The sequence below is a fragment of the Sciurus vulgaris genome (assembly GCF_902686455.1).
Source record: "Sciurus vulgaris genome assembly, chromosome: 15".
In the NCBI taxonomy this organism is placed as follows: Eukaryota; Metazoa; Chordata; class Mammalia; order Rodentia; family Sciuridae; genus Sciurus; species Sciurus vulgaris.
This window is the reverse complement of record NC_136476.1, coordinates 54,753,414-54,768,887: the sequence shown is the minus strand read 5'-3', so window position 1 is coordinate 54,768,887 and position 15,474 is coordinate 54,753,414. Positions and strand designations below refer to the sequence as shown.

Below are 15,474 nucleotides of genomic sequence, written 5' to 3'. Positions count from 1 at the left end.
GAAGTGTTAGCTTCTTATTGCTGCTCCCCTTTAGGGAATGAGTAGAACAAGTTTAGACAAGGGAGTGTATCAATGTATTAGCTTCAAATTACTGCGGACCTAGTGGCTTACAACAACACAGATTGATTTTCTGTAGCCCTGAAGGTCAGAAGTTTGGAATGGATTTCAAGGGGTTAAAAAACAGGTTTCAGGAGAGCTACGTCCTTTTTGGAGGTTTTAGGAGAGAATCTGCCTTGCCTCTTCCAGCTTCTAGAGGCTGCCCACTTCTGCTTGTGCAGTCACATCTTCTCTGACTGAACTTTCTTCCTTTTATAAGAACCCTCGTGATAACATTGAATCCACCCAGATAATCTAGAATAATCTCCCAACCTCAAGATCCTTAACTTAATCACATCCACAGAGTTCCTTTTGCCATAAGAGGTAATTCTCAGGTTTGGTGATTAGGACATGGGCATCTTGGGGTGGGAGTGGGGGCATTATGTCTGCCACATACAATGAGGGTTTAGATTTTTGGTGGGAAATAGTTGAGAGTTCCTTTCTACAAAAATTTGCTTTCTCTGGGAGTTCATTTGCTGACTTAATTTGCTGGATTAAGGGTTTAGATTTTTGGTGGGAAATAGTTGAGAGTTCCTTTCTGCAAAAATTTGCTTTCTCTGGGAGTTCATTTACTGGATTTAATTTGAAGCATTCTTTTGCCAACATGAATAATTTGTTGACCCCACCAGGCCCTATAATCTGTTCACCCTGCACCTGGTCTCCTCTCCCCTCCAACCAGGTCTCTGCTCACATTTCATCATTGTGATCATTTTTTAATCCACCTTCAATTCTCTTTCTTCCCTATAGTTTCATTGTCCTTCCCTGGCAAAACCCAGATGATTAAATCCTATCTGTTCCCTGGTGAGGGTGCTGGGATTATGGTGCAAGTGGTCTTTGTGGGGAGACGTGTTAGGCAGTGAGTGAAACAAGTTTTGAGCAAGGGAGAAGTTCAGTTGTGATATACTTGTGACTATGTGCCCAGCCATCCAGGACTGTCCCAGGTTTAGAGCTGATAGTCCTGAATCCTGGGAAATCCCTCAGTCCTGAACAAACAGGAATGGTTAGTCACCCTAGTTGCACCCGCAGCTTTACTCATCCCATGGGTGTTTTGGGTTGGCCCATCAGAGAAATCCTGCATCAGGCAATTGGGCGGGGCCTTTGAACCCCTTTTAAAGGGCTTGTTGGTGGATGTATGCTTGGTATGAAGGGCATAGCTTTGCAGGGGCAGCTTCACTGTGAGCGCTCAGCAGCCAACATTCCCAGCCACCAGTGTGGGGGTGAGTGCTGGTGCTGACCGTTGGATTTTGGTGGTTCTCCACAATATCTGTCATGGCCCTGAGTCCTTGCCTGTCTTCATCTGCCATCCCTTTTCCCTGCTCTTGTAGTTAAATGCCTCACTAATGTTGCTCATATGCTTCATTTCCTTTCTCATTAGCTCTCGAACCCATTCCAGTTAGGTTTCATCCCCATCAGTCTGAAATTGCTCTTCTCAAGGTGAACACTGACCCCCATCTCCAGGAGAAGGATTTTAATACACTGCTCCATCGTGGGAGCCGCCTCTTGGACCCTTCCTCACACCACTTTTCCTAATTCTCCTTTAACACCCTTCCTCAGGTTCTTATGTTGGTTTCTTTTCATTTCTCTAACCTCTTTGAGAATTGCAGTGTCCTATGTGTCTGTCCTCATACCTGTTTGTCTACAGATTCCACACCAACTCCTTCTCATTAAGCCTTTTGCTATTGAGTGCCATTCTCCCAAATTTTAAATCAAGTCGAGACCTCCCCCTTTAATTGCATACTTGTCCAAAGAGCCAAGTACCTGTCTTTGCTCCGTTCATGTAACCTATGCCTGAGTCTCCAGAAATAATTTTATCTTTCTAGTTGCTTAGGCCAAAGACCTTATTATCACTGATCATCGTCTCTGATTCCTCTTTTTCACCCGACACCAGTCCCTCAGGAAATCCTGTTGGCTCTTCTTCCGAATTACAATCAAAATATGACCTCACCAACTTCATTTCCACCACTCTGATCCAGTCCAATCATTTCACGGATTTTTTCTTTTTTTTTCCTCTCTCTTTTTTGAGTACTGGAGATTGAACTTCAGGGCATTCTACCACTGAGTTACATCCGCAGCTCATTTTGTTTTAAATTTTGAGACAGGGTCTCACTAAGTGGCAGAGACTAGCTTCCAGCTTGTGATCCTCTTGCCTCAGCCTCCCAAGTCACTGGGAATCCTGGTGTGCACCACTGCACCCAGTTGTCTCTTCTGAATTATTACTACACACTCTTAACTAGTATCTTGCCTTCCACCCTTGGTCCCTCTACAGTATTTTCATAACATAGCAATCAGAATGGGCCTTCTAGTCAGAAGATGACACTCACAACCCTCCAGTGGCTTCCTGTCTCACTCAGACTAAACAACAGAGTATAGTTGCCTGCAGATTGAGAACAATCTGGTCCTTGCTGATCATACCTTTTATAGACACTCCTCTACCTCAATGTACTCCAGCCACCTTGGCCTTGCTTCCTCAAATAGCTCAGACATGATGCTACCTCAGGACCTTGTGTGGGAGATTTGCTCTGTATGGAATGCTCTTCTCTTAGATTCTCAAGTGCTTTGCTTTCTCTTTTTTGGATCTTTGTCTCAGTAACTTTTTTTTTTTTTTTTTTTTTTTGGTACCTGGGATTGAACCCAGGGGTACTTAACCACTAAGCCACATCCCCAACCCTTTTTATTTTTTATTTTGAGACTGTCTCTAAGTTACTGAAGCTGGCTTTGAACTTGGAATTTTCCTGCCTCAGTCTCCTGAGTCCCTGGCATTACAGGTATGCACTGCCATGCCCAGCAAATGACATTTTCTGAGTGAGTCTTTACCCAACTCCTTTATAGACCACAGGATATTTCAGCTTGTGAAGATTCAGCAGCTATGTACTTATGGCATTTTTCTGTATTTATATTACACTCTAATAATTAAAAAAAAATTAAAGCCTGTCCAGAATTTCATACTCCCCCTTCCCTGCTTTATTTTTCTCATTTATTTTTTCTTAATTATTTTGTTAATTGTATTCCCTCATTAAATATATGCTTGATGAGGGCAGGAATCACTATGTGTTGTATTCTTTGTGTACCTGGAAGATTTCCTAGAACCCAGTAGGCACTCCATATTTGTTAAATCAAAGCATTAGAGTGAAATAATTTTTAACTAGTTGTGGGAAGTGTGAGAATAAGGTAACCAGAAAAAGGTAAGCTTGCCTGTCAGGTGATCCTAAGTTCCGGTTAAAACTGGTGATCATTCATTTGCCGTGCCTGGATGTAGGGTTTTTCTCTGGCACTGCTCTGCCAAAAGGCAAACCTGGAGAAGGTGGAGAGTCAGATTCATCCAGGAGTGTGCCTTTGCCATGTGGAGACCTGAACTGACAGATGTCTGAGATGATGCACAAGTCATTTAAGCTGCATAAGGAGGAAAAGGCAGGAAGGAAATCAAAGGTTTAGTCCTATTGAGGGCAGGTGAAGGTAGGCAATAACCTTGAGACTTCTTATGTCCCAAATATCTTTCCTTCACTTTCAATGGAGAGCAAAGTTCTTACTGTGAAAAATAGGACCCATTCATTCTTTTTTGTTGCCAGAGAGAGAAAACTCACCAGCTGTGAACTTTCAAGCTATCACCACAAGAGGTGGCATGTTCGAATTTTTTTGTTTCACAACTAAGTGTACATGGGGTAGGTTGGAAGGGACTGCATCAGACCTTCCACAATTTATGCTCTTCATTTAGGAGGAAAGTACCAATGTTTTTGTGAGATCAAGAGGTTAATTATATGGGACAATGCTGAAACTGGAGACTCTGCAGAATATGATACAGCGGTGGGTTTACATGGAGCCTTTCTCCCAGAAGTCAAGCTGCACTGCCTCTGATTATCTGAGTGATGGGAGAGAAGCAATATTTAGGCTAACTTAAAGATAGGCCCGATGAGTTGCTCATCTTAACAGTTGTGAAATGAAGCTGTTATGTTTTCAGTGTACCTTTGAGTAAAGTTTAAAACTTACTGTTGAATCTTTACACCAACTGTAATATTTTAAATACTCAATTTTCAGAGTTACCATTGTTCTTACAGCTTTCGTGCATATGATACAATAAAAGCCATAAAATAAAAGTAAGATTTTAAACCTATTAAATTGAAAAAGAATTATTCTTAATAAGATGTTATTAGCTCAGTGACACAATGCCACTCAAGAAGTTGGAGAGGGAAATATTTACTGTAACAACTACTTTTTCCTCTTTAACCTAACCCTCACTTTGTTTGCAAGCACTCTACTGCTTTAGAAATTACCATCATGAAAGAGCAATTGCTTTTTCCTTTATTTTCCTGAGTTAAAGGGTGCCCATAGGTGCAGCACTCTTTCCTGAAGGTGAAGCCAGCTCTTGGTTCCTGTTGTTTGGCCACAGCTCCCATGTACCTTTGATGATCTTACAGTGAAAAATAAGACCCATTCGTCCTGGGTCCTTTTTTTCCTTTAAGAGAGAGAAAAGGGGAGGGCACTGAGTGTCTCCATTAATAAAAGGTGGTACTTAATCCTGCTTTAACAAAGTATTTAATGGTTTTTCTTTTCTCTCCTCTCTTTTAACGTATTTTCTTTCTTAAGTATATCAGATTTAGATCCCCCTTAATTATTTCACCATTCCTAATTTTACAGAGTACAGCAGAGGAAGGACTAGAATCTTTGCACTAAATAATTTAGACTCAAAATATCCCTTTTATTTGCTTCTTCCCAATTCCAAGTGTAAATAACATGGTAAAATAGCATATTTTTAATAATTGTTTGTTGGTAGAAAAAGGACTCTAAATCTTTTATGTCATATGGATGACGGAGTTTCTAGTCACATATTTTAAGAGTAAATAGATGCTGGATGTCATGTACTTGGGAATCAAAGAATGTTAGGATTTTCTTACACTAGCACCTTTGGTGGTGGGCTCCCTGCTACTGAAGAGTCTCAGGTATAGTGGAGGAAAGAGTACCTGAATTATGTATGTCACATCATGTACAGAGGTGCTTTCCAAAACAAGTTTTGAACGAAATCACCTGGGAAGCTTTTTTCCAAAGACTTTTTGACTTAAAACCACCATGGATGGGACCCAGAAATCTGTTTTTCAGAACCATTCAGGTGATGTCATTGGTTCAAGAACTGCTCAGTGGGTGGGGCAGAACTGCTCTGGTTACTTGGTAAATTAGTTTACCTAAAGGTCTCTTCAATTCTGAAATTCAGTGACTACTTTGGGAATTACAGGCACATCTAAAAATGAAAGTAGTTTTAGGTTTCATTAGTAAAATTATGGTATTAAGGTCCAGGTCTGACAGATGCTTCAAGAATAGCCATCTTACCAGAGAAGAGTTCAGTACTGAAGGAGTCTAGAAACCATACTGCTAGAGAAATGATTGACGGGATTATAGGTGTTTGGCCAGGGGAAGACCTGTGATAGAAGTCTGAGAGCTGTTTTTTAAAGATGAAAAGGGTTGTCCAGAGGGCAGAATAGAATAAATGTTTAAAAAGTTAATAAGGAAGATTTTTGTTTTGTTTTGTTTTTGGAAATGGGGATTAAACTCAGGGGCACTGGACCATTTAGCCACACCCCCAGACTTATTTTTTATTTTATTTAGAAACAGGGTCTCACTGAGTTGCTTAGCACCTTGCTTTTGCTGAGGCTGGCTTTGAACTCTCAATCCTCCTGCCTCAGCTCCTGAGCTGCTGCATGTGCCACCATGCCTGGCAGGAAGATTTGTTCTTGAACTTAATGACAACACTGTGACCAACATGGACTGGGTTGTGGAAGGGATCTTTCACTAGAAATCAATGTTGGATACCCTCTAGCAGGGGTTGTTGCTCTAGGGTGAAAGTTTGTTGTTGTCTTTTCCCTGTTCCTTAAAACCATTTGAGTATAAGTACTATCTCATATTTTTCTGTCCCAAGAATGAACTGAATAAATAACAGCTAAATTGAAGGAGAGGAAAGTACTAGCTTTCTGGATACAATCTATCATCGAGGCCATACAGTCTATTGTGGAGGCCTTAGAAACATATTTGCAGTCTATCTGGTAGAGGTGTTCACATTCACACTGTATTGATTGACAGCAGTGGGGCAGGCAGTGCTGTAGGAGTCATCCAACAGAGAATTCAGTCATGGTCCCTCCCCTTAAGAGATTTGCAGTCTAGCAGGGGAATCAGATATTACATCGTTCCATTGCTAATTACTTCATCATATAAACTGCTTCAAGAGTCAAGTGCAAAGAGCTGTGTGAACATGGAATAGGGGAGCCTGGGCCTATTTGGTCGGGGAAGAAGCGGGGAGGGCTGTCTCAATAAGAGGTACATCAATTAATATCTGGACAAAGAACAATTGACAAGGTAAAGAGTGGGAGAACTGAAGATACAGCTTTCCTAACACGTACAAGTCCCTTGGTTTGGTGCCCAGCACCCTAAAAAGTGTGGGGAGCCTTGAAAGTGTTAGAGCAGATGTGTTTGAGGAAGAAAGACCAGTATGACTGCATTAAGCAGAAAAGAGCAAGAAGCCCTCCATCCTTTCAGAAACTATTTTCATACTTGGCATCAAGAAACGGGTTCCACTCTGACATCTGCTGGCTGGTGTACATACTGCAATAAATTTGAAATAAAACAGTATTCCCTACTCTGCATTTTGGATATCACCCAGGGGGCAATGACCAGTTGTTAACTACATGCTACTTGTAAGCATTCAATATTATAGATACACATATGTGGTGCTAGTTGCCTACTTTACTACAAATTCACAAAAATCACACAAAAGTTGAATATATTTGTTACTGAGACATTAAACATTATAAAATCATGCATTTTTGTCTTTTCAAAACAGTGCTGATGAAATATTTTCAGTTATGAAACATATTCTTAAATTGTTCCCTTCAGAAATGAAACACACAGCTGGGACTGGGAGTGTAGCTTCTCAGTGGTAAAGCCCTGGCCTGGCCCTGTAATCTGTCTCCAGGATCACAAAACAAAAGCAACAACAATAAAAACAGCTGGTTTTGGTCCAGCCATCATTCTATTAAAGCTAAAGATTGACTTTAAACATATATAATAGTTTTCATCTTTTTTTCAGTCACATTAGTAATAGTATTTCCATTTTCCATTGTCTATAGAGGCCAAAGATGGGAGGGGGTACTTACATAAGCAGATATATGGACAAAGATATGGTTGTGTTTGAACTGAATATTCTACTACCTCACCATGCAGGCAATGGAAATTTCATTTGTCAGCTTACATGTGAAAGTGTGAATTTAGTAAACAGTGATTTAGGGACACATCAATATGTAATGTAAAAATTGTGAGTTGTTGGAAAGTGGAAGTCAGTCTGTATGGAAAGAGCACTGCAATTAGGACTTCAGATTCCTGGGTTACAGCTTCAACTTTTATTATATGACTGTATGAGTCAGATTTTTCAGCTGCAGATATTAAAATCCAATTTTGGCAGCTTTAAGGAAAAAAATATTAAAAGGATAATAGAAAGCTAAGCATCACCAGGAAGACTAGAGAATCAGGCCATTAGAATATTACCCTTTGTCATTTGATCACAGACCTGGTGCAGTGAGAACACCATCCTTACTGAGCATTAGGTGCCACCACTTACTTTGCCAAGGCTGCAGGCACAGAACTGAACCCTGCCACTATCATGCAGCAAGTGTCACTCTAAAGAACATGCTGCACTTTCCATGGTCACCAGAGAATTTTTTCAGAGGCTTTGTTGTCTCTGGCTCTCAGTTCAATCTGGGGAGTATTTAATTTGTAGCATTGGAATCACTTGGAAAAGCAGAGGGAAAACAGAATACCTGGGATTTCCACTTCCATAGTGAAAAGCATTCCGTGCCCGTAAGTGGAGAACTCCCAGCTGTAGGAAGTTAGTTCAGATCCCTGAAGGGCAGCCAAAAGGACGACAGATAGGTACTATCTTGACCCTGGATAAATCACTCTGCCTGACCCTAACCTTTCAATAAAGTTCACATGGCTGAGGAATTATTTATTATTTACTTATTTATTTGGTAATGTACAGCAAGTACATGCCAGAGTACAAAGAAAAGCAGATCTACTCTAGTCTAATAGAGGAGAAAAATCAACAGGCAGCAAAATAGAGGCCCGCACAGGACAGATGAGGGCAGAAAGGAGGGAGGAGGCAACTGTAATTTGCAAATCATGTTCTTACATTTAAATACTTATATTTTAAAAAGTCAAATTTCTCATATGGCTCTGGACATAGTGGCACATGCCTGTTATCCCAGTGACTTAACAGGCTGAGGAAGGAGGATCACAAGTTCAAGGCCAGCCTTAGCAACTTAGCAAGGCCTTACCAAGACCCTGTCTCAAAATAAAAAGGACTGGGGGATGTAGCTCCATGATAGAATGCCATGGCTTCCATCCCCAGTACCAAAAAAAAAAAAATCCCATGTGGCATTGATGCTTGCAACATTAGTGGAGAAGCCAGACAGTATGCCCTGGTAGAAAGCTGCTGTTGTGCTTTGAAATTCTTAGTTGTTTTATAGTTTATTTATTTTATTGGTATATATTAATTATACAGAACAGTGGGGTATACATCATGAAAGTAGAAGGGAGACAGGCTTAGCTGTTTTATAAAGATGTCAAAACAATGTTGGCTGGCACACCAGCGACTCAGGATTTTAATTGCTTATTGACAGTCCTGTGTAGACTGCCAGTTTCATACAATGGACACTTCAAAGGATTAAACGTGATAGTTTTGCCAGTCATCAATAATAAGATAAATCACCAAGTTTATTGTAGTATGATTTCACTCCTTTTCTGATCTAATCTGACCCAAGCATGGTCTCTCTGTATCTGGCTGCTTTATACACAGCTTTGTCTTCACTTTCAAAAATCATTGTTCAAAAATCACTTTCAACAATCATTGGGGTTGTGAGGGTTGTGACTCAGTGGTGGCCTAGCATGTGTGAGGCACTGGGTTCGATTCTTAGCACGACATATAAATAAATGAATAAAAATAATGGCTCATCAACAACTAAAAATATATTTAAAAAATCATTGTCTTCAGATGGAGGTGTTTTGTTTTTCCATTTATTGAAAAGAACAACTAGGGGCGGAGGTGTAGCTCAGTTTTAAAGCACTTCCCTAGCACACATAAGGAAGGCCCTAGATCTGACCCCCAGCATCACTAAACAAAACAAAACCCAGCTCCATTTAGGTAACTTAGGCCTCACCAGATTCATACCAAACTTATCACACAATAGTACTAGGTGGAATACAGTTTAAAAGAATATATAAAACGAGGGACTGACAGGTCAGTGGGCCCACAGGGGTTAACTGTTTCAAACCTTAACTTAGTATAATAGTTTCTTAATATTCTTGGTAGGTTAGGTTTCAGTAGCTGATATTATCTTCTAAAATGCAGAGGTCTGAGTCCAGTTTTTTTTTTTTTTTTTTAATCGCTGCACTTGACGATACACAGGCATCTTAAATTTAACAATTCAAATCTGAGTTCTTGATCTTCCCCCACCTCCAGATACACCCCTTACAATAGGAAACTTTATGAAATAGGAACCTCTGTGGGTGCAGTTACTAGGTTTAACTAGAAGACTGGGAATCCCTCTAGTTTTTCACATCAAGCCAAGTTGGACTACCTCAAAAAATGTATCCCAAACCCATTTCTCACCACCTGCACTACCATTACTCAAGTTCAAGCCTTAGTAACCAATTTCCCTCCCCATTCTAAAAGTTTGTTTTTTCTCCACATAATGGTGCCATACTATTTTTAAAAGTATCAAATCACTCACATCCTTCACCCCTTCAGTGGACTCCTTCTACCTAGAATTTTAAAGTTTTTACCATGGCCTACTAAGTACTGCATGATCTGGTCAGTATCTGCCTCTCTGACCTCACTCAGACTGCTCTCCCCATAAGTCAAAAAACTTCAGACACACTGGACATTTTCCATATCCCCAAGGAGCAATCTTTTCTCCTCTACCCTGGCCCAAGCGCTTTCACACAGGCTTTCCCTGTTTCTCTTTCAATTTGGCTAACTTCACCTTCATCTGAGAGGTCTTCCCCAACCACCATTTCTTGATTCTGTTACCAACAGCCTATCTCAGAAACCCTGCCTGGACTGACTGGCTCTATTCACCACTTGCCCACTTAAGCAACAAAGATGGAAAAATGAATAGTGAACTTTATGCAGTTTGATCAAACTGGGGGGCGGGGCAGCTAGATTGCTTCTCCCTATCGTCAGCCCCAAGAAACAAAAATCAAGTGTTAGGAGCTGGGCGCGGTGGCGCACACCTGTAAACCCTGCAGCTCGCGAGACTGAAGCGCGAGGATCGCGAGTTCAAAGCCAGCCTCAGCAAAAACGAGGCACTAAGCAATCAGTGGGACCCTGTCTAAATAAAACACAAAATAGGGCTGGGGGGTATGGCTCAGTGGTTTGGTACCCCTGAGTTCAATCCCCGGTATCTACACTGCCCTCCCCCCAAAAGAAATTTTTTTTTAAAAAGATGATAAACATTGGCGGATTTACTTATCCTGTGTTGGACAATAAGGGAGTAGGAGGCTGGAGAGGTCGGGTTCTTTGGCATCTGTCATGGCGGTGGTGAGGGGGGAGGATTCTGCAGCTCTCCCAGCCTCCATTCTTAGCTTGAGGAAGTCATTCCTAATTTCAGATGGGGGGGGGGGGGATAGGGTTCCTAATTTCAGTTTATTTCAAATCACTAGTTTTAAATTAGGGTTCCGTCTATGCATTTGTCATAATTTTAAACGTGCTGATTTGTGTGTGTGTGTGTGTGTGATACCGGGGATTGAACCCAGGAGAACTTAACTAGTGAGCCACATCCCCAGCCCCTTTTTACATTTGATTTAGAAACACGGTCTCGCTAAGTTGCTTAGTGCCTCACCAAGTTGCTGAGGCTGGCTTTGAACTTGCAAACCTCCTACCTCAGCCTCCCCAGCCGCTGTGCTTACAGGCGCGCACCCCCGCGCCCAGCTAAACATGTTGATATAAATGGTACTTGATTGATGTCTATCTTCTCCCCCAAAGAATTTCAGGAGCATAGGAACCACAATAGCTTTCTTCACTTCGGTGCCCATAATTAATAACTACAGTAGAAGCAGCAGCAGCAGCAGCGACTAACACTGCTATACAACATTTACTATGTGGCATGCTTTATGCTAAGCGCTTTACGTATAACTAATTTAATATATACACCCAATAATCGTCTGGCCCCTAGCTGGTGGTCAGTTCGAACGGCCCCTGTGGGCACGTCCACAAGGAAAACACCACCTCCTGAAATAGCCCATTACTCTGTTAGATAACTCGGGTACTTGGAAGAATCTTCTCTGTACTGACCCCCCAAGCACGCCTCCCTGCAGTTTCCGCCCACCGATTCTATTTTCTACCCTTTCTGGGGCCACGCAATACAAGTCTGCATCTTCCTTCCCGAAGCTTGCTTTGCAGCACCCAAAGCCCGGTTCGCCCCTTCGCATCTCTCCCAGCCCCCTGCCGGCAGAAACTCCTCGCGGCAGCGGTGGTCGGGAGCCCAACCCGGGGCCCGCCGCCGCTCCCGGCAGCCCCAGTCCCGCTCGTCACGTGACGCGGCGGCCCGCACGAGCCGCCGGCAGCTGTCGGCCCCGGGCGGGGCTCGCGGCCGCCAGTCCGCCCGCCCCTGGCGCGCGCTGCAGTCCTCCGGCTGCCCTGCGGCTCGGCGGCAGGGGCTGTTTCCAGGGCGCCGTGACCGCGGCCCGAGGGCTCCTTGCGAGGTAAGCGGTGGCTGACTCGGGTCCGGGTGATCCAGTCCGGGGTCTGGAACGGCCCGGGGAGGACAGGGGCGCCTCGCGGCTGTCTCCCGAAAACCCCGGGTGCTTCACCAGGCTACCGGCGGAGCAGGCGCTGCTGGGTCCCAGCAAAGGCTGAGCGGGTGGTCGGGCTCTGGGAGTCAGGGGCCTGGCTCGTGGTGAGGGGGTGCTCTAAAGCCACCTGGAAGCTCTGCCGCGCCCTGGAGGAGCTGTCTTGTTTTCTGCGCCTGTAAAACCGCCCGGCCGGGAGCCTGTCTCCGCAGTTGCCTCCAGCCCTGGGGCTTTGCGAGTGTGTTTAGTCCAAGAGGAAACATGCGACTCAGGATGGAAAGAACGTTCACCTAGAAACACCCGGGGCAGGGTGCCCACTGGGTCTTCTGCGTTTTGTGCTAGTCCCAAGTCTCTCTTTGAAGAGAGAGACTGCCCTGCCTCCCTCATAGGACTACAGCGAAGAAGAGATGGGAAAGCCATTTGAAGAGCCAGAACTCCGGGAGGCGGGCAGCCCAGGGTTCAAGTCCTAATTCTTCCACTTAGTAGCCATGTGACCTTGAATCAGAGTGATTCCTGGTCTGTTAAAAGTCGAAAATAATAGTCCTTTTCTCATAGGTTGCTGTGAAGATTAAGTCTAAAGAGCTTAGCATAGTGTTGGGCACCGAAAACTCATTACAGAGTGCTGTTAATATTAGCATTATTAAAGTAGTAAGGTCTAGAGTGCCCAGGAGAGGGGTTATTACTAGAATAATCACACTTCAGTTACTATATATGTGGTCCTAAAAACTGCCATTTTGGTTTGTAGAACCCTTTTCCCTTTTATTGTTCTGGGCCCCCTTTGCCTTCTGTTTTACAATGGCATGTGAACCTGTTGTTCCTACCAATGAGTCAGGCAGGATAGGAACATTAATTTACTTGAGCAGATGGGTATCAGATTCCCTGGGGGGTGAGGGGGGAGAAAAGTGCCAGGCATGTGCTGCCACCAAAAAAAAGCACAGTACAGTGATTGACTGTCAGAGCTGGAAGATGCCTAGGGAACCATGTAATCCAGCTGTCTCCTTTTGCAAACAGAGAAACTGGACCTGGACTGAGGACAGAACTTTGATTTTCCTCAGGACCTGACAGAGTGTTGGCACTAGATGGTGGAGAGTCTACACATCTTACCAGGCTTTCCTATGTTCTAACTTAATTCTTCATTTATTCTACAAGTAGTTATAGAGTCCCTACTATGTGTTTGTTTACCCACTAGGAACTGGAGATAGAGTTGTGAATGAGACAGACATGGTCTCTGCCCCCTTAGGGTTTTTTCCATAGCTTGCTATGTTAGTTTGAGGATATGTTTTTTTAATGTATATTTTTTGGACATAATACCTTTATTTATTTATAATATTTTTAGTTACAGATGGACACAATGCCTTTATTTTATTATTTTTTTATGCGGTGCTGAGGATCGATCCCAGTGCCTCACCCATGCCAGGTGAGTGCATTACGACTGAGCCACAACTCCAGCGCAAGGATATATATATTTTTAAATAACATAAACATTATAAGCTATATGTTTTATAATAACAATAAGTTCCAACTCCCAGCGAGCTTGCCTCATAGCAGCTGGCCCCAAGGGACAGCAGCACACAAGAGGCCTGAATTGTTTCATGATCCCTTGCTGTTCCACAGCCCTTGTGGAAGCCTGGTGAGATTTTAGAGACTGGAGAAAATGCTGCTTTGTCAGAGCTTTAGGAAAGGATTTCCTTCTGGTCTGGAACACTTGGACTTCTTTGTCTTCTGGTTTCAGGCCTCTTATTGTTTTTAAATTTCTGAAAAGAGCAACCCTCACCATAATGCCTTCATTTTGGTTTCCATGGTTATCAGGGGAATTGTATTTTTATGATAGCACAAGTAGCTATTAAGCAATGACTGGTCAAGCTGTCAACTAGTTCACCCAGGATTTGTCTTTTGGGTTTTTATTGTTTCTCAGTTGCAATGCAGACATACTCTCCTTCCCCCCCTTTTTTTCCTCCTTCCTTCCTTTTTTCATTCTTTCCTTCAACAAACATGCATTGGTGGCAGGGCCAGGAGAAGTGGGAATAAGAACAGATGAAAATATATATAGACCCTGGCCTTAGGGACCTCATAATTGGTGGTGGGGGGTGGTGCGTTAAACTGAGGACATTTCCACATGCAAGAGGTAGATCAGCAGGTCTCTGATAAAGATGTGGACAGGAGCCATCAAGAACTCTCTTGGGCAGGAGAAATAGTGACCTGGGCAACCAAGAAGACACATGCTTTTCAAAGATGTCAAAGAAACAAGTTCTTTTTTATGGGCTTCAGTCACAGAGGAACAATAGATGGTGCAACAAGCATTTTGTTCTTTTAATTTGCCTTAATGTACCTTCTTCTCTTGAGTCACCTATCTTGGGCTTTGTTTGAAATGCCTGTTCATTTCCCTCATTACCCTCTTTCTGTTAACTTAATGATTCATTTCCCACTCATTTGAAATATTGGGTATTATGTACATAAAGGTAAGATAAAGAGAGACATTAAGATTTTGTCTATTACGATTTAGATGTTTAACTAGTATGTCTCATTTCACAAGTTGGGTTCTAATGCAGTCACACATTTCCTATTTTTTTTTCTTCACGTAGTCTCCCAAGTCCTCTAATGCTCTCAGTAGTGAGAATTCCAAGCCCTCTGGGGGCTTACTCAGTCCATAGGGGTTATCTTACCATCACTTTCCAGAGGAGAGAACAGTGTCTGAGCAGTGCACCCACTTTGTTATTTCTGACACAGCTACATGGTGTCACTATTGAGGACTGTCCTGCATGGTCCAAGGATGTGCAGTTATTGCTGCTCAACACCCTTTTTGAACCAGAACCCTGCCAGCAGTATCCCATGCTTGGATTCCCAGGTTAGAGCTTTTTTTCAGTTTATCCTCACATGCTTAACTATTTTCTCCAAATCACTGAAACAGCTGAAGTTAGGAGCCACTATCTCTCCCATCTGAAATTGGGAATGGACTCCTCAAACTGAGAATAGAGGTTGGGAGGGCTGCAACCTCCCCATCCTGACAGGTGCCAAAGAACCCAAGATCTTCAGCTTCTTACCCGCATCCTGTCTAACCCAGGCCAACTAAATCCTCAAAAGTGTATCACCTGAGCTTTTGTTTCTATAAATTGTAACTGCTGCTGTGGGACCTGCAGAGGAGTAATCAAGCTGCTTCCCTCCCTCCCTCTGCCTGCCCTTGGTACCAGCACCATGTGCTAGGCCTTGTGCTGTCACCAGACTGGGTTCCCCTGGTCTGCCAGAATCACCTGAGACCATCCAAGATATCCTATTTTTTCAAATCTTTTATCAGAGTTTAAGGGCTCTCTAACTTTTTCTTTTCCCAAGTTTAACCCAAGTCCATTTAGTAAATTAGTTCCCCTTCCTCTCAGGTTCTTATTAACCAAGGGTTCTCAGGAATGGCAGCCTGTGATAAGATGGCCACTCTAGGACTTTGGGTACCAACTCAGTCTTCCTTTTCCACATGTAGGAGGGACCCTTGGGTGACCCTTGACAAACCACACATCTGTTCTCAGGAGACTGTCTCCACCTATACTCCAAAGAGATTAGGCA

At 43.1% G+C, this 15,474-nt stretch overlaps 1 protein-coding gene across 2 annotated transcripts in view; it reads left to right on the top strand.

The window, feature by feature from the left end:
- Positions 1–11,678: 11,678 nt before the first annotated feature.
- Positions 11,679–15,474, top strand: part of FBXO10 (F-box protein 10) — a gene marked incomplete at its 3' end in the record, with an annotated part of 52,553 nt that continues 48,757 nt past the window's right edge. Inside the window, exons 1-2 of one of the 2 annotated variants that reach the window (XM_079113516.1) lie at positions 11,792–11,835; positions 14,650–14,767. In XM_079113516.1, coding sequence (XP_078969642.1) covers positions 14,654–14,767 — 114 coding nt within the window. In that variant the 5' untranslated portion in view covers positions 11,792–11,835; positions 14,650–14,653. Of the gene's footprint in view, positions 11,836–14,649; positions 14,768–15,474 lie in introns of both variants that reach the window. The other variant, XM_079113518.1, reaches the window with a different exon arrangement.